This window comes from Ochotona curzoniae, unplaced genomic scaffold (assembly GCF_017591425.1).
Source record: "Ochotona curzoniae isolate NIBS_2020 unplaced genomic scaffold, NIBS_Ocur_1.0 contig_1014, whole genome shotgun sequence".
NCBI lineage: Eukaryota > Metazoa > Chordata > Mammalia > Lagomorpha > Ochotonidae > Ochotona > Ochotona curzoniae.
The window spans coordinates 28,419,966-28,437,632 of NW_024464920.1; the positions used below are offsets into that span (position 1 = coordinate 28,419,966).

Sequence of the window (17,667 nt, forward strand, 5' to 3'; positions counted from 1 at the left end):
TAGCTCGAAGTTAAAATAATTTCCATGAGCCCTGTGGCGTGGCCTAGCGGCTAAAGTCCTTGCCTTGAACGCGCCAGGATCCCATATGGACGCCAGTTCTAATCCCGGCAGATCCACTTCCCATCCAGCTCCCTGCTTGTGGCCTGGGAAAGCAGTTGAAGTTGGCCCAAAGCTTTGGGACCCTGCACCTTGTGGAAGACCCGGAAGAAGTTCCTGGATTCTGGCTTTAGATCGGCATAGCATCGGCCATTGTGAGCACCACCTGGAGAGTGAATCATCAGATGGAAGATCTTTGTCTCTGTCTCTCCTCCTCTCTGTATATCTGACTTTACAATAAATAATAATAAAAAAAAAAAAGAATTTCCACCCACAGCTTTTCAGGGATTGGAAAGTCTAGGTTAGACTTGATCTTGAAATTCAAGATTTATACACTAACTTGGGATTTTTTCAGGCCTAAGTCATGAACACCTCGCAGGGGCTTTAAATGGTACGAGATTCAGCAAGTGACGAAGCTTGTGTATACCCTCAGCTTCAAAAGGTCAGTCTCTCATTCCTCCCCCTTTGTAGGTTGTTTTAGTAATTTTTGCTGGACCTTTTTTAGTCCTTGGGAAAATACACAGAACTTTCAGATTTAAATTCAGGCAAGGTGACATCCACATAAACTCGCTTGTTGCACTGAAACCTTCACAGTTTGACGTAATACTCTCACATGCTCTACCTACCTCCAATGTGGGGATGATAACTGATGTAAAACATAAAATTGACAAAGAAGGTGACAGTGCCACTGATGAGACTAGTGTCAGAGAGTACCAGTGCTCTCTGAAATTTCTCTTACGTGAACATTTAAGGACAGTTTCAGATACACAAGAAATTCCTATTTCAAGCTTGTACAAGGTAGTATGCATTAAGACATGTCTAGCTTCAAGGTGTTGTGGGGTAAGGAATGGCTTGCAGTAGGGGATCACACATTAGCGATGGTGCAAGTCCTGGGTCTCCGTTTCTGACAAAGTTCCCTGCTAATATATTTGGGAGAGCAGTGGAAGATGGCCCAAGTACTTGGGCCCCTGTGAAGATCTAGATCTCTGTGTTGTATAAACAAAATTTTTTTAAAATACAAAGGATGGACGCCAGGACCCCATGCTGGGAGAGCAGGTTCCAGAGTGGCTACAGCTTCCCACTGAAGCATCCCAGGAAGCAGCTGGACCCTTGCCACCCTCAATGGAGTTTGGGATTCCCGGCCAGCTCTGGTTATTGCACAATTGGAGAACGAACCTGTAGATCTGTCTCCCTTTCAAACAAAAACATATTAAAACACACACACACAGAACATACGCCAAAGTATAAGTGCTTTTAAAACACCCTGTTGCAAAAACAAAACACCCTTCTTTAGACTATCCCCAGCACTTCAGGAAAAAGATTCAATAAAAAACCCTTCTGGTTGGGCCTTCTCTTCTATGTCTGTTATCTATTAATAACATTCAAATCAAAGCTCACTTTCATACCACTGAACTCAGAAAACGCTCAGGCCCACACATCACCATCAAAGAGCAGGTGGCATCCTGCTATGCACCTGAGGCGCAGCCACCCATATCGCAGACTGAATGGACTTCTGGATCCTGGCTTCAGCCTGGCCCAGGAGCAGCTATTGTTGGCATCTGAGGAGTAAACCATTAGATGAAGATCGGATGTCAGATAAGGCGATAAAAACCTAAAATCTGCCAAAAAGTAGCAATGCTTAAGTCTAACCACGTTCTTACACTATACAGAAAATACTATTCATTTCATTTCCAGTAACAAGTTTAAAAAGAATACAGACAGAATCTACACAAATCAATGAAAAACTCTATAAGCTGTGCAAATTTTTATTTAAATGTACTGCATGAGAAATGAAACAAAATAAATTAGACCTATGTTAAAATAGGTCAGCTAAAATGTTCAAACCAAAGGATATAATGCGCACAGATACACATTAATTCCACAGTCTTCTTCACGAGGCTGAAATCTATCAAATACAACTCAGCTATGAACTGGTCCAGAGAGCCATCACATACAATCATGGAATGCTTAGCAGGGATGGTGATCAGGGACACGCTTCCTATAGGAAAAGCACACATTTAAGAAAGTCAATAGTGAGAAAACAAAATTACATTTTACCTAACGTGTTGCAATAAATAAACAACTATAATTCTAGTTCTATTAATATCCCAGTGGCTAAAGTCCACGCTCTGCATCCACTGGTATCCCATACAGGTGCCGCTTTGTACCCAGGTGCTCCATTTCCCTTCCAACTCCCCGACTGTGGCCTGGGAAAGCAGCCCAAAGCCTTGGGATCTTGCACCTATGTGGGAGACCCAGAAGAAACTCCTGGCTGACAACACAGGGAAGCAGCATGTAGATATTGCTAGGGAAGAAGGACTGGGTCAGGGTATTTGTTACATTTCTTATTTAAAATTCAGTCAAGAAGCTAAGGAATGAGAAACAGTACTTGCCGAAGAAGCAAGTGTATCAGTTAAGCAGCTGACAAAGCACACTCCTACTGCAGCATCATACAGGGACCACTTTAAGTGGTTTCTTAAACTTTCCAATCTGTGGTTTATGGGTAACCAGATACTCACCACCATTTAAAACAAAATAAAAGCATCTTTCACCAAAAGACATGATCCAAAGTTTAAGACTTCTAGAGATTAATAGTGAGTATGAAAAAAAAACCTTACAGCACAGAAAGGCTGAATTAAAATTATTGCTTCTTCAGTGTACATTAATTTCTAATAACTTTAATCTATATTAAGCCAAGTGAAGCATAACTACATACAAGTATCATTCAAAGCAGAGTTGAAAGATTTGAGGGACGGTGACCTTGCCCAGTCAGGAAACTTGCAGCACTACTTACTGCCAACAGAATTTGTCGGCTTTTCCCAATTTCAAAGTGAAGACCACCCTCCATTACCAGACCCTTGAGTGTACAGTGCCATGGCGGACTTTAACATCTCCATTTTTTCTCTCCACAGCCAAACCACTACTTTCTCCTCATGCTCTCCTGGCAGCAGAGGAAAGCCAATGAACTGAGAGTTGGGAGGGTCTGCACCAAGAAATTCCTGCTAACTTCGTTTCTAACAATGCCCCTGGCTTGCCTGCAGCTCCTGTGCCATCTAAATCAACTAGGACTGTGGCTTGCTAGACCAGCCCGCTGTGCTTCTCAGCTTCTCGGGGGACTGCTGTCCTCTCGGCATGTCACCGCTCTCACCTCAACATGCTCAGTTTTCGCAGCAAGCCCATGCCCTCTCTTATCCCTCTTTCCTACTCCAGTTCCCTTTCGTAGCGAGTGTTAGCACTTCTGAGAATCACACAGTACCTTGGTGCCGCCTTGATGATGTTGTCCACACGCAGAATCACCTCTGCCGCTTCAGCTGCACTCAGAAGAACCTGTCGCTTCACTTGGAAACTTTCTGTTATACCAAGTACTGCCATATCACCAATAGTGCCTTCTTTCATATCTAGAAAGAAAAAGTGCTTATGAGGGCCTGGTTCTGGAACCTAGTGGCAAAAATCCTCGGCTTGCATGCACCAGGATCCCATATGGGTACTAGTTTTAATCCTGGAAGTCCCACTTCCCATCCTGCTCCCTGTTTGTGGCCTGGGAAAGCAGTTGAGGACAGCCCAAAGCCCTGGGACCCTGCACTTGCATGGGAGACCCAGAAGAGGTTTTAGGCTTCTGGCTTTGGATGAGCTCAACTCCGGCTGTTGCAGTCATGTGGGGAGTGAATCAACAGACAGAAGCTCTTCCTCTCTGTATATCTGACTTTCCAATAAAAATAAAAAATTGATCTTTAGGAAAAAAAAAAGTTCTTATGAATGCATTTCAAAGTATCAAAATGTCTCTAATGATCTGTTACAAATCAAACATATTCTCACAAAAAGTAAGATTACAACATGCAATTATGATTGACATAGTACCTCAGCCTATAAAAGCACATGGGAGAGGTCATGCTAACCCAAGTAAATGAGACCCAGAGTTCCTGGCAACGGCTGGGTCCAGCCCATGGGTTGTCCAAGTACACGCAGGAGAGAAATTCCCCTCCTGTAAGTCTGCTTTTCAAATAAATAAATCTTACCAGAAATAATACTAAAGACCAGGAGCAGGTACTTGACCCAACAGTTGGGAGCCGAGATGCCGACATCCCATTTACCAGCGCCTGGAAGATGTCCCACTCCTGACTCTAGCCAGCCTCCTGCTCATGCCCACCTGGGAGACAGCAGGCGATGGCTTAAGTACTTGTGTCCCTGTCACCCACCCACGTGGATCTGAGCTGATTTCCCAGTTCTGGCTTTGGTTTGACACAGCCAGGCCAAAGCAGGCATTTGGGGAGTGAACCAGCATTCCTGCTCTCTGCCTCTCAAATAGTACAAAATAAGAAATATACATTTGTATTTTAAAGATTGGCTAATCACGAACTACTATGGGATCTTAATATTTCACAGATTACTGGTGCTCTTTATGCATTGAGAGGCCTTCTACTCTGAGACTGTTGCTGTAACACCCCAAAAGTCATAAATTTATCAGAACTAAATCCACCTTGTTGGTACTTCATATGGATTGCAGATCTGTGCTCAATAGTTACACTTATTACGGGCCCAGTGTGGTAGTCTAGTGACCTAAGCCCTCGCCTTCCATGTGCCAGGATCTCATATGGGTGCTGGTTATAATCCTGGCTGTTCCACTTCCCATCCAGCTCCCTGCTTGTGGCCTGGGAAAGCAGTCGAGCACGGCCCAAGGCCTTGGAACCCTGCACCCACGTGGGAGCCCTGAAGGAAGTTCCTGGCTCCTGGCTTCAGATCGGCGCAGCACTAACTGTTGCGGTCACTTGGGGAGTGAATTATTGGACGCAAGATCTTCCTCTGTATCTCCTCCTCTTCTCTATATCTGATTTTACAATAAAAATAAATAAATATTTTAAAAAGTTACACTTATTTCAGAGTGTAACACTTAAATCCTCTGGTCATTAGCATTCAACTAGGTATAAATTTTCAATTACTTTTATGCCTCCTTTGGAATAATATTTGGTAGTGTTGAGAGCATGAAGTTAAACACATTTCTCTACTCCTGTGTGCAATGGTTACAAAGGCAGGGGCTGTAAGAGTCTTTTACACAACTCTTTGGAAAACTCTTACCTTCCTACCAAAAAAGAACACGAGTTGGGTGAGTTATTTTTTACTGCCAAGTTCCATTTCATTTCTTACCCAGTCCAGCAGTAACATTGCCTTCACTGTGAGCAGCTCGGAGCTGTGCAACCAGATCTGCGCTGTCATAGCCTGCATTGTCAGCTATGATGGTTGGCAGCTATGAAATAAGGATAACAAATAATGATTAACAAACTCTATACAGATCTCTCCACCCTGGACTGGAAGTTGACCAGCCAGGACTCAACCAGCTCTTGATTCCGCTTCCTACAAATGTATTTTGGAAGGTAGCAAAATATGACCACCTTCACCCATGAGAGAGATCCAGAGAGCAGTCCAGGCTACTGGCTCCAGCCACCCTGGGGCTCTGGCTGCTGTGGCCACTTGGGAGTGAACCAGCAGATGGAAGAATTTCTCCACCTCTCTTTAATTGCACCTAACAAACTTTTAAAAATTGAAACTGAAAATTTTTAAATGTATTTTCTTAATCATTGCTCATTAAGAGAATAAACTCAAGGAGCCCAGTGCAATAGCCTAGTGGTTAAGTAATTGCATTGCATGTACTGGTAACCCATAAATTAGCACCAATTCATATACTGGCTGCTCCACTTTCCATCCAGCTACCTGCTGTGGCCTGGGAAAGCAGTCAAAAATGGCCCAAAGCCTTGGGACCCTGCACCTGTGTGGAAGACAATTCTGGTTCCGAACTGGCTCAGCTCCAGCTCTTGTGGTCACTTGGGGAACGAAACAGCAAAAGGGAGACCTTCCTCTCTGTGTCACCTGTGCCTGTCTCTGTTAATCTTACTTTCCCATAAAAGCCTTTCTGCACAGAAAAATAACATCTTCTGGGACAGTGCTTTGGCATAGCAAGTCAATCCTAGGTCTGCAACACCAGCCTGCCACACGGGCACCAGTCCATGCCCTGGCTCCTCTACTTCCCATATAGCTCCCTGCTAATAGCCTGAGAAAGCAGAGGATGACGACCTAAGTCCTTGAGGCCCTGGACTCACTTGGGAGACCTGTAGAAGTTCCAGGCTCCTGGCTCAATACTGGCCATTTCTGGCCATTTTGGCCACTTGGGGAGAGAAACAGCAGGCGGAAAAACGTCTCTAATTCTGCCTTTCAAATAGAAATACACAAATCTTTCACTGACTTCGCCAAGTTAAAAAACAAAACAAAATCAACCTTCTGTATGCAAAAAACTAAGTTCAGGTCTCTTACTAGCTTACCATCCTCAGCGCTTTAGCATAGGACTCCATTGCAACAGCTTCTTTGCCTGGTGTTCTATTGGCAAGCTGTGTCACAGCATGAGCCATCAGCATCTCAGAACAGCCTGCATATTAAGCCCCACAAAAACACGGTTACGCCCGTTATTTGCAAAACACTAAACCACTGAATTTACATTATGTCAAACATTTAAAATTAACGACAAAGGCAATAGTTAATTAAAAATTAAAGTAATTTGACTCATATTAAGCACTAATAAATTATACTCAGTATGTTCCTAATGCTCACCTCCTCCGTAAACCGTTCTAGAATCCTTTACAGTTTGGGCAAGAACGCACAGAGCATCATGCAGAGATCTTTCTGCTTCATCTAGAATTTGCTGAGTGGCACCACGCAAAACAATAGTGCAAGCCTCACCTGAAATCAGAACACAGGTGTCATATGTGACAGGAACCACCAAATCACAAAAGCAGCTTGTGTTTCTACTGTAACAATTCTTTTTCTTAATATGTTCATAGCAGTTCTAAATTACAGAGGGAAAAAACCTAAACATAGACTCACTATTCACAAATGCGTGAACAATCTGGTGAAAGCAGCTAACTTATTTAGCAAGCATTTAGGCACCTTACCCAAGGTGCATGTGAGTACTAACCAAGGGCAACTCCAGAAAAGTGAATGAGCTTATCTTCTCCAATCATGACTTCCTCAATAAGCTTGCAACTTCCAAGCTTAACCAGTTCTGGGTGATCAAAGGTAGAGGCAATTTCACCACCTATGAACAAAAATAAACATTAAAAAATGTACTTTAACAGGAAAAAAAATCTTCTTAAAACACAAGAGAGATCACTCATCCTGGGGTTCCCTCCCAAAAACCCCTGCTAAAGAGAAGGCTGGCCACAGCAAGCCCAGCAGAGACTAAAGTGCCCCAAGCAGCACACACTCTGCAGGACATCTCCAAGCAGTTAACAAAAATGTCAGCCAATGTTGTAAACTGTGACTGCTTCCCATATGCCAGGTACTGTTAATCACTTTATGTGGATCCATTATTTAAGCTTCACAGTAATCCTATATGACTTCCCATACGGGCACTGGTTCATATCCTAGTGGCCTCACTTCCCACCCAGCTCCCTGCTTTGGCCTGGGAAAGCCTTGGGACCCTGCACCCACGTGGGAGACCCGGAAGAAGTTCCTGGCTCCTGACTTCAGATCAGCTCGGCTCCCGGCAGCTATGCCACTTGGGGAGTGAATCATCAAAGAACTCCTCTCCGTCTCTTCTCCTCTCTCTGTATATCTGACTTCCTAATAAAAATAAACAATATTAAAAAAAAAAAGACTAAACTCTTTCCCTATTGCAAAATCTTCTTCTTCTGATCAGTCTTATGGCTTATAACACTTTCTCTCTTTTTTTTTTTAAGATTGAGATATTTTTATTACAAAGTCAGATATACAGACAGGAGAAGAGACAGAGAGGAAGATCTTGCGCCCAAATAATTCACTCCCCAAGTGAGCGCAATGGCCAGTGCTGTGCCGATCCGAAGCTGGAAACCAGGAACCTCTTCTGGGTCTCCCACGCGGGTTCAGGGTCCCAAGGCTTTGGGCCGTCCTCGATTGCTTTTCCAGGCCACAAGCTATGCCTCGCAAAAATTTCAAAGTAATTTAAGAATCGTTTGGAACAAGACCATGCATGCTCTCCAAATGCTGGTGATTTTAATTTCTTCTATTATGGCAGTTCCTTCTTGAATATGACAGAAATTCACATTATTAGTACCAGCGACTTCCTATCTCAAAATCCACAAATCTCTTCAATTTCCAGATCTAACTATAATTAACTTAGTGATGTTCAAAAATGTGAAAATGAGACATAATTAACTTTTTAGACTTAATTTGTTAAAAACTACTTCGAGATAATTCTAAAGTCATTACTGGGGCAGGAATGCAGCCTGTAGGACTCTACATCCCTGGGTCCAAAACAGAGTTCCACTCCTGACTCCAGTTTTCTGCCAACGTAACCCAGCTAGGCTTAAGCACTTGGGTTTCTGCCACCCACAAGGGAGATGAGAGTTGAGACAGACTCCCCATTTCAGCCCCAGAGCAGGGGGCTTTTACATTTAAACGAGCTGAAAATGAGAGAGAAATTTCTATCTCTAGGTCTCTCTGTGCCTTTCAAGTCAATAAAAATAGATGAATGGGGATAAGACATAAAAACACTATGAGGGCTAACATCATCCCATATGGGCTAAGGTCATGTCCCGACTGTTCCGCTTCCCCTCCAGATGCTGCCTATGTGCCTGGGGAAACAGAGCAGGATGGCCAAATGCTTAGGACCCTGCAATGACAAGGGAGACAACCCAAAAGAAGTCCCTGGCTCCTGACTTGGACCAGCCCAATCCTAGCTGTTGCAGGCATGTGGGAAGTGAACCAGGGGATGCAAAAAATGTAACCCTGCCTCTTCAGATAAATAAAGCGTAAAAAAAAAAAAAAAAATTCTTTCTGTACCTGTGACAAGAGCTAGGCGTTCCACCCCAGCAAAATCTGCATGTTCAATAGCCATGACACCAGCGGCACCAAAGAGCTGCTCAGGATAATTATAAATCAACTGCCTGAAGACGTAACACACAGAAAGATTATGTTCCAAGCTATTACCTAAGATACCTGTATAAAAGCAAAAAACCATTTTGCCTCCTCAGTAATTAAACGCCATTCAGGACAACACTGCATCCATGAAAACACTGAGTGACACCTTTGTGACTACACTGCTAAGGACCGCATGAACTGGTCCCTTCATTATCCAAAGCCAGTGTAAAGCACCAAAGACTATCTATGCTCATATGCTTTTAACCCTAGGAGTTATAGCAATCAAATCTAAACTAAAAATGTAATAAAGCCATTTGTTAAAAATTTTACACTAAACTTGCCACTGACCTAAATGTCCACTGGTAGCATGTGTGAATCACTTATTGAATAAAACAAGAAAAATACATAATTTTAAGGAAAAATATTGTATGAACAATTCTAAACAAATCACTGAAAAACCTCATTAATTTTCATAAAAATAATCCTTTTTTAGGTTGTAAATAACACAGCACAAACAAACCTGTTAATAAAGCAATTGATCCCATGCTTAAGAATACGTTCAACTTTCTCCTTCATTTTTTCCTTTTCGGCATGCTCTATTTCTGCAACCTTTGCTGTAGAATCAACCCTTACTCGGGAACCAAATATCTGAAAGAAACACAAACAAAACATTACTCCTTTTTAAAAAATCGCATAGTGTATCTGAAACATTTTAATCAACACACACAAGCAAAAGCATATATACAAGTGTGTATAATCATAAACATTAACTATAGCAATCAATTTCAACAAATTAGTCACATACCTTTATTTTGTCTGTATCCATTCCAGTATTTGCAATAAGAATTTTAGCATTTTCAATCCGCTTTGGTTGATTCACTCCAATTTTTTTATCCAAAAGAAAGCCTTAAGCATAAAGATAGGTATTATATACCTCAAGTTTGCAATATTAACCTCATAAAGCTATGTGTTTTATCAAATTATTATGTAAAAGAACATTTTATCAAGCTCCTCAGACCTACAAAATATCCCATTAAAAGAGTATTTACAAAAATCAGCAACGCATCATTTAAAATATGCATGACACAGAAAATTAAGAGCACAGCAAACAACAGCAGCGCTCTAGAACTGTCCTTACCACACGCAGAGGTGTTATACAAGGAATGTTAAGCCACAATTATTAAGCATTTTCAGCTCAATTTAGGTGAACCGAAAACCCATTCAGATCATGACCCAACTGGATCATTATCTTAAGTGATTCATTCCTATTATAACATCTGGTACATAATAGACATTCAAAAATGGTAGCTGGTCACATTACAGTCACCCATTTTAATCATCTTTCCCTGCTGCCATCACCTGCTAAAAAAACAAAACGAAACAAAACACCCTGCTATAGGGATTGGTGCTATGGCACAGCCACTGTATACAGTGCTGGCATCACATATGGGTGTCAATTCTACTCCCAGATGTTCCATTTCCAATCCAGCCCCCTGCTAATTTGTCTGGCAGTCACTGGGCCCCTGCACACACGTGGGAGACCAAGGAGCTCCTAGTTCTGGACAGACACAGCCTTGTCCACTGTGGCCATTTGCGAAGTGAACCAGCGGTTAAAAGATCTTTCTCACTCTCTCTGTAATTCTTGGAAACAAAATTTCACTTAATTCTTTTTTTTTCTCTGTAAAGGAAATGTCTACTTTTTTAACAGACCATTTTGCAAACACAAAGATGCTTAAAAAGTTTATTTTGGAACAACAAAATAGCTGGTATAATCCACGCATTTGGGAGGAATCCTCAAGAAGTTCATGAAAACACCTATCACAAAAAATTCTTTTCTCTATAAATAAAACATAATATTAAGGTCGCTAAGACTTATTTTCTATAATTCTGAAACTTAAAACATATACCTACCAGTCTACTTTTTAAAAGTTTAGATAATCTGACTTTCCCAGAGGAAACGGTACTTCTGAAAAGTCCCTAAAATATTAATTTGAAACCTATGCATAAATTTTCTAGATCTGTAACATACACATTTCAATGTTTTGTGCACCATCATGTTTACCTTCTAATCCTCTGCTCCCCTCCCGCCCTTTTAGATTTTATCTTTATTGGAAAGTCAGACAGAGAGGGAGAAGAGAGAGGAAGATCTTCCGTCTGATGATTCACTCCTCAAGCAGCAACAATGGCCGGCGTCGAGCCCATGAGAAGCCAGGAACCCTGAACTTCTTCCGGGTATCCCACACAGGTGCAGGGTCCCAAGGTTTTGGGCCATCCTCAACTGCTTTCCCAGGCCACAAGCAGGGAGCTGGATGGGAAGAGGGGCCACTAAGTTTGGAACCAGTGCCCACGTGGGATCTTGGCGTGTTCAAGGTGAGGACTTTAGCCGTTAGGAAGCATGACATTCATGGGGAATTGTCCTTTGAGAACACCTTGCTTTTATCTAAACAAAACTAGATTGCAAGGCTGCCATGGTAACACAGCAGGTTAAGCTGGTACACTAGCACCCGATGTAGTAGTAGTACTATTGGTTCTAGTAGCACAGCTTCCTAACGCAACTGCCAAAGCAGAAGGTATCATCACCTGGACCCCCTCCGCCAGGGGAAACCTGGATGGAGTCCTGGTACTCTGCAGCCCTGGCTACTGTAGCTACCTGGGGGAAAGGACCAGCAAGTATCACTTGTCTCTCAAGTAAATAAAAACAAACTACAATTACTCTTTATGCTGAAATGATGTATAAAGATGAAACACATGGATAAAACTACAAAATCGGTTGCTGTATGTTTGTGTTCCTGAAAAGTTTTCTAACTTTAAAAAGTATCATCAAGTGCCTGGTGCAGTAGCCCAGCGGCTAAAGTTCTCACCTTGCACGTGCCGGAATCCCAGTGCCAGTTCTAACACTGTTCTAACACAGTTCTAACACAGTGCCAGTTCTAAGGGTGCCAGTTCTAACACTGGCTACTTCAGTTCCCATCCAGCTCCCTGCTTGTTGCCTATAAAAGCAGTCAAGGACAGCCCAAAGCCCTGGGATGCTGCACCTACAAGGGAGACCTGGAAGAAGCTCCTGGCCCCTAGCTTTGGATTGGCTCAGCTCCAACCGCTGTGGCCACTTGGAGAGTGGATTGGACGCCTAAGATCTTCCGCTCTGTCTCTCTTCCTCCCTGTATACCTGACTTTCCAATAAAAATAAATCTTTTTTTTTTTAAAGATTTATTTTTATTATTTTTTCATTGGAAAGGCAGATATACAGAGAGGAGAGACAGAGAGGAAGATCCTCCTTCCGATGATTCACTCCCCAAGTGAGTGCAACGGGCCGATACTATGCCGATCCGAAGCCAGGAGCCTCTTCCAGGTCTCCCACGCAGGTGCAGGTTCCCAAAGCTTTGGGCTGTCCTCGACTGCTTTCCCGGGCCACAGGCAGGGAGCTGGAAGGGAAGCGGGGCTGCTGGGATTAGAACCGGCGCCCATTAAAAATAAATCTTAAGTGAAAGTGTCATCACTTCCATTTAGCTAAAGACAATATTCACTCAGTTTTGGCCCTCAACATCTGAACACATCTTCCCATTTCACCCACTCACCTTCATCCAAGTACGAATCAGCCAGACTCCCTCCAAGCTTCTTGATGATGTGAATTGCCTCCAGGTTACCAGAGCCCTTCAATCTGAGAACAGCTTCTACAGCAAGCTTAGTGAAGTGATCTTTGTGATGAGTAAGAAGTTTTGAGGATAATGTTGTTCCTGCAATATTCATCAAATCTTGACGGAATTTAACTTCATCAGAACTAAAGGGGGGGGGGGGGGAAGACCAGAAAAACAACTCATATCTATTCTCTAACTCTACTTTTGCTTTTTAAAATTCATTTCAGATAAAATAACTTGACATTTCTCCCAAACTGGTTAGGATAAGACATGTGAAAAGTATTACACCTCACCAATAACTAAAAGGTAGACTGTGGCAGAAGTTCAGCAGGTAAGCATCATCTGGGATGCCCGCATCACGCACCAGTGCCTGGATTCAGGTCTCAGCTCCTGGTTCCTGCTAGTAAGCACCCCGGAGGCAACAGACATGGCTGAACTTCCCATGCCCCTGCTGCCCACGTAGAAGACCAGGGATGCAGTTCCCAGCTACACGCAATACCAGCCTCAGCCCAGCATCAGCTACTGTGGGCATCCGGCCTATGACCTGCTAGATGTTGCACATCTCAGATTTCCAAATATTAAACAAATATTTGCAAAATTTCATTATATAATAATCCAAAAACACAAAGACAATCTTATATGTTAAACTTAAGACAATCTTCAAAATGGAGGCTGAAAATACTTCATATAAGTGAAAATTCGGAGCCTAACAAAGACAGAGCTAGCACTGTCAGCCAACTACTGTCCTGCACCTTACTTGGCACATCCACACCCTGTTCAACGAAACTGCTACCAGTTCCATCTTCACAAAAGGGCCACCACCCCCAAAAAGGCCACCAAACCGTCCCACTCCAAGGTATGAAAGAGGGAATACAATATAATACCAATGCTGTCAGAAACGTTAAACAAGCACTGATACACAGCTAGAGAACAAAAATTCTGTTTTTAGAGGTAATACATATACACTGAAAACATTTATTATGCAACCTAATTAATATAGATGTTATCAAAGCACCTACATCCTTTTCCTGCATTGCATATTTGATGATTTATGCACAAAGACTGGAAATCAAAACTAATTTCAATGGCCATCTTTTGTGTGCCAAACAAGTCTATGGCTGCAGAGGTTGGTAAGATTATGTAGAATGAACTGTCCTGAAAATATGAGGAATATCCAAAACATTAGTGCTATGGTGTACCAACCCATGATCTACTGCAGAGTTCAACAGGGCCTCTCTCGCAGCCTTTGTGGCTTCTCTCCAACCAGCAATGATGGTCTGTGGGTGAATCTTTCTTGCAATTAAAGTTTCTGCTTCCTACAAAAGTCACATTAAAACAGCAAATAAACACTTATCAAAGCAAAAGAACTATGATCAACAATTTGATTAACTGTTATTTAAAACCACAGCGTCAAAGGAAAAACCCAACCAAAGCATGAGGTAATAACAACCACCAAAGCATGAGGTAGTAACAATCAAAAACTCTTACCCTGAGCAATTCTGCTGCCAAAACAGTGACGGAAGTAGTACCATCACCAACTTCATCATCTTGAACCCTTGACATATCTAGGAAAACAATTAACTCCAAATTACTTTTTCCCCAAGTTAATTCCTCCTAAATATTCACACCCAATCTCAATCTTACTCATCTGTGTTCTCACTTGATAAATTATTTGGAACTCTTGAGATCTAAGAGTTCCATAGTTCCCAAGCCAGTGTAGTGGCTCAGCAGGTAGAGCCAGCACCCGTGACACCAGCATCCCATATGAGCACCAGGTTGTTTCAGGTCACTCCACTTCTGATCCAGTTCCTTGTTAAAATAGCTGAGAAAGTAGATGACAGCCAAGCGCACGGGGCCCTGCACTCAAATGGGACACCCAGACGAAGGTCCTGGCTTCCCAACGTGGCCTGCTGGGCACTAAACCAATGTAAGAAAGCTCTCTGCTCTTCACTTCCAGACAGACAGAGCCAAACAACTGTCAATGGTGGCAGTGTTGAGGTAGGCCTGACTGTGGTCACCTCAGCTCTGGGGTCCATACAGGAGCTCAGGTGTCCTCCCTTTGTCTTACCCGTGTGATACCTCCCATCACGTTCTGACACAAGAACACAACACTCTGTCCTTACCAAACGTGATCCATTACTGTGAGCCAAACTAACTTCTGATGCTCTAAGTTCCCTCCTCTTTTGCTACTGTCACCAGCAGCACAAGAGATAAAGACATCCACCAGTAAATACACAGGACACCCATAGCTTTAACCATAAACCAAAATGAGTTAACAGTCTAGTCAACACAGCCTATGAAACAGTCCACAACAGACTCACCAACTAAGACTTTAGCAGCTGGGTTGTCAACACCGATGTTTTTCAGAATAGTGGCCCCGTCATTGGTTACCATAAGAGAGGATTCCCGTCCACTGCTTAGAAGAATCTTATCCTGAAGAGAACACACGGAGTTCAAATCTGTGAATGTGCCCTAAGGAGCACAGCTATCCTTGAGTACTGTGTAAACAGCCTGCAGGACTACTGGGCAGTCTGCCACCCCGACAGCGCGCACACCACAGCACTGCTGGCGGCACAGGCAGACACAGCTGTCCAGATGAGCCTTCCCAGATAACGGGCACTGCTTCCCCACCGGCGAGTACCCCAGGACTCCCATTCATCTGACTTTTCTCATTGAAAACTGCACGTGAAGAGGTAAAAGCTTGCAACAACACAGTGCCCGCTTCTCTTACCATGCCCTTGGGTCCCAAGGTGCTCTTCACCAGGTCTCCGATGGCGATGGCTCCAACGAAAGACGACTGTTTTAAAAGGCAAGGAGATGGTCCCCATTAACTTCAGTCGCCCAAGGTACCATTTTACCTCTGAAAAGGGCAACGCGGAGGCGGCGGCGGCTTACCAGACGCGCGGTCTCCGCTCTCTCTTCATCCGCTCCAGCCTTGAAGATGTTCACGGGCGCCAGGGACAGGGAAGCCTTCACACGGGAACCAAGAGGCACAAGGTCAGACTGGAGCGTGGTCGATGGGGTGCACACGTGAATAACGGACGAGAGCCGCACCCCAGGAGCCGCCGGCCGAGCGGCACAGCGGACTCGCACCCCGATAGCCGCCCCTTGAGCAGCACGGGCGACCCGGGCCCCGGGGACCGAGCGCCGACGAGCACAGGTGACCAAGGACCAGGGGGCCCAGCGGCCTCCATCTTCCCCCGCCGGCGGCTCCCGGCCAGACCCCGCCCCGCCACCGAGGGCGGGGCCGCGACGAGCTAGAAGTTTCTCCGGCGGGGCTGAGGTCCCGGACCCGCGGCCATGGGACGGTCCCGCCGAGGAGGGAGACCCGGGCCTCAAGGGTCCACCGGCCGGCCCCGTGCAGGCCACACGCCGTGGCCCGCGCCATGTGCCCGGGAGGCCGGCACGACGAGCTCGCGGCGCCGGAGAGGCAGAGGGACCCCGGGGGTCAGGGAGGAGCCGTGAGGGGGGTGCCCGCAGGGGCTGGGCACAGCCGGCATCGAGCTCGGACTCACCATGGTGTCGAGGCGTTCGTTCGGGACACACGCGAGGCCCACACCGCTCGTGGCCTGAGCCAGCCGCCAAGAGGAAGCCGGACGTGACGCCACACGCTCCGCCGCAGGGGGCAGGGCTCCGGCCCTCCGAGGCCGGAAACAAGCCCTACGCGGAGGGGCGGGGCGTGGGCCCGGAGGATGGGCAGGGCCGACGAGGCTACACCCCCTGGGGTTGCCATGGGAACGGGCCCTCCGCTCTGAGGGAGGCGCTGAGAAGTATTCAGCCCCGGAGCCTGTGGCCAAGGATACACATCTGTGGAGATGAAATAAAACCTAGGGATCCCATCAGATGCAGCGTGTGGATATACGATAAGGCACGAGAAAAGGACAAAAGGATTGGTGCTTCCCAATGCCCAATGAACCTTGTTAAACACAGGATTAACACCCGCATTTGGTGTTAATGTTTCTCATTGTTGTATAGCTTTTGGTTTAGTATACTTATCTTTTTGAACTACATAGGATTTCACTTTTAAAATCACATTGTGTTTAGGTATCTCTTAGTAGAAAGAAATTGTTCAAATGCATGACATGATTTTATTGTTTATGACATCTGACTCAAAATGGAGCTTAAAATTACTTCTTAAACTATATTTGCAAGCAAAACCTAGAATCATCTGGGGATTTTGTGAAGAATGCAGATTCTTAGAGCTCTCTGAAATCCCAATTAAATAAATTATTTAGAAAAAAATTTGAAAGACAAGAGGAAAGTGTTCTCCTGGCATCCCATATGGGCACAGATTCGTGTCCTGGCTGCTCCAGGTCTGCTCCAGCTCTCTGCTTATTACCTGGGAAAGCAGCAAAAAAATGCCCCAAATTCCTGGGACCCTGCACCCACATGAGAGACATGGAAGAAACTCCTGGCTCCTGGCTTCAGATCAGCTCAGCTTTGGCCATTGTGGTCATCTGGGGAGTGAACCACTGAATAGAAGAGCTTTCTCTCTGTAAATCTGCCTTTTAAGTGAATAAAATAAATATTAAAAAGAAAGAAAAAACAGTTTCTATTCTCTCTGATTTGGCCCCTTGAGGAGATCTATAGCTAAACTCGAGGCTTTAAGTAAGACAACTCGCTAGTCTTCTGTCATCCGCTGCTAAACATTGGTCGATTTGCAGACTCCTGTGTTTTTGACAATTGCTAGTGTTGACCACTGTTTTCAACTTCCATACACATTCTAAGGTTGGCAGGCCTTGGATAGTCAAATCCAGCTGGCCGGATCTGGCACAGTAGCTAGCAGCTACTCACTTTGCATGTGCCAGGATCCCCTATGGGCGCCAATTCTAATCCCCGCAGCCCTGCTTCTCATTCAGTTCCCTGCTTGTGGCCTGAGAAAGCAGTTGAGGACGGCTCAGAACCCTGGGACCCTGCACCAGTGTGGGAGACTTGGAAGAGTCTCCTGGCTTCTGATCGGATTGTTCAGCTCCGGCCACTGGGGCTACTTGGGGAGTAAATCATTAGATGGAAGATCTTCCTTTCTATCTCTTCTCTCTGTATATCTGACTTT

At 44.6% G+C, this 17,667-nt stretch overlaps 1 protein-coding gene across 1 annotated transcript; it reads right to left on the reverse strand.

Annotated features, from left to right (window-relative positions):
* Positions 1-1,846: 1,846 nt before the first annotated feature.
* Positions 1,847-16,209, reverse strand: CCT2 (chaperonin containing TCP1 subunit 2). Its single transcript, XM_040981835.1, has 16 exons — positions 16,130-16,209; positions 15,510-15,584; positions 15,346-15,411; positions 14,936-15,047; positions 14,103-14,179; positions 13,818-13,930; positions 12,555-12,757; positions 9,785-9,885; positions 9,500-9,627; positions 8,902-9,005; positions 7,058-7,177; positions 6,694-6,822; positions 6,408-6,511; positions 5,239-5,338; positions 3,353-3,494; positions 1,847-2,095 (listed from the first exon to the last, which is right to left on the reverse strand). Exons 1-16 carry the CDS (start codon positions 16,130-16,132, stop codon positions 2,065-2,067), a joined length of 1,608 nt encoding a protein of 535 aa, XP_040837769.1. The 5' UTR covers positions 16,133-16,209; the 3' UTR covers positions 1,847-2,064.
* Between the last annotated feature and the right edge of the window lie 1,458 nt (positions 16,210-17,667).

Excerpts from the sequence above, each read along its gene's own strand:
- CCT2 (XM_040981835.1), bottom strand. Across the intron at positions 12,758-13,817 it reads AACTCTGCAGTAGATCATGG|TTCTGATGAAGTTAAATTCC; the intron begins GTTGGTACACCA and ends CCCCCCCTTTAG. Across the intron at positions 9,628-9,784 it reads TGGATACAGACAAAATAAAG|ATATTTGGTTCCCGAGTAAG; the intron begins GTATGTGACTAA and ends TGTTTCTTTCAG.